Source organism: Nanorana parkeri, unplaced genomic scaffold (assembly GCF_000935625.1).
Source record: "Nanorana parkeri isolate BGI_ZX_2015 unplaced genomic scaffold, ASM93562v1 scaffold9385, whole genome shotgun sequence".
In the NCBI taxonomy this organism is placed as follows: Eukaryota; Metazoa; Chordata; class Amphibia; order Anura; family Dicroglossidae; genus Nanorana; species Nanorana parkeri.
The window spans coordinates 1-793 of NW_017315455.1; the positions used below are offsets into that span (position 1 = coordinate 1).

Genomic DNA, 793 nt, shown 5'->3' on the forward strand with positions numbered 1-793 from the left:
GTGTAAAAGGCTCTCTGGAGGCTCTCAGAGCGAGTGGTTGAGATGACCGCTATTATTCTGATGTAGGAAACTAATATCAGCCCCAATGGCAAAAAAAGGACAACCATAGAATTGACAAAAACCCACTTTCTCGAGCTTGTTATATCAGTACAGGCTAAGGCCGCGTAGGCCGTGTAGCCACAAAACAAGCTATCTACCTTGCTGGTTCCACACAGGGAGATCTGTGACGCTAGAACAGTATTGACTACATTCATGGAAGACGCCAAAATGATCCAGCAGAAGCCACAGGAAATGGTGACCACTTTATTGGTGATGACAGAGGTGTATCGTAGTGGGTGGCAGATGGCCACATAGCGATCTGCAGCCATCAGCAACAACAGGAACGAGTCCATACTGCCAAGATAATGAACCAAGAAGATCTGAAACAGGCACATACTCAAGGGAATGGTGGAAGCTCCAAACCAATACCTGGCAATTATTTTTGGTAAAGTCACGGTGTCAAACAGCAGATCGGAGGCGGCGAGGTTGGCTATGATCAGGTACATGGGCTGATGTAAGCGTTCGCTAAAAATGACCAAACCTACGACAGCGCCATTGGCGGTCAGCGATATCATGTAGGTGAAAAACATCATGGTTGATACCGAGCTGTGGAATGCATCAGGCAGACCGGGAAATCCAACTAAAGTAATTTCTAAGACCACGGTGTGATTAGACATGAAGAAGTCTTCTAAGAAAACATCTAAAAAGAAGAAATACTCAACTTCATACCCACATTAATAATTGTATTAAAACA

General features: G+C 44.6%; 1 protein-coding gene across 1 annotated transcript; it reads right to left on the minus strand.

Moving 5' to 3' along the window:
* Positions 1-8: 8 nt before the first annotated feature.
* Positions 9-716, minus strand: LOC108804276 (olfactory receptor 1496-like; the record flags this gene model as incomplete). Its single annotated transcript, XM_018576013.1, has 1 exon — positions 9-716. A coding segment is annotated over exon 1 (708 nt), but the record flags the coding sequence as incomplete, so codon positions are not given.
* Positions 717-793: the final 77 nt, after the last annotated feature.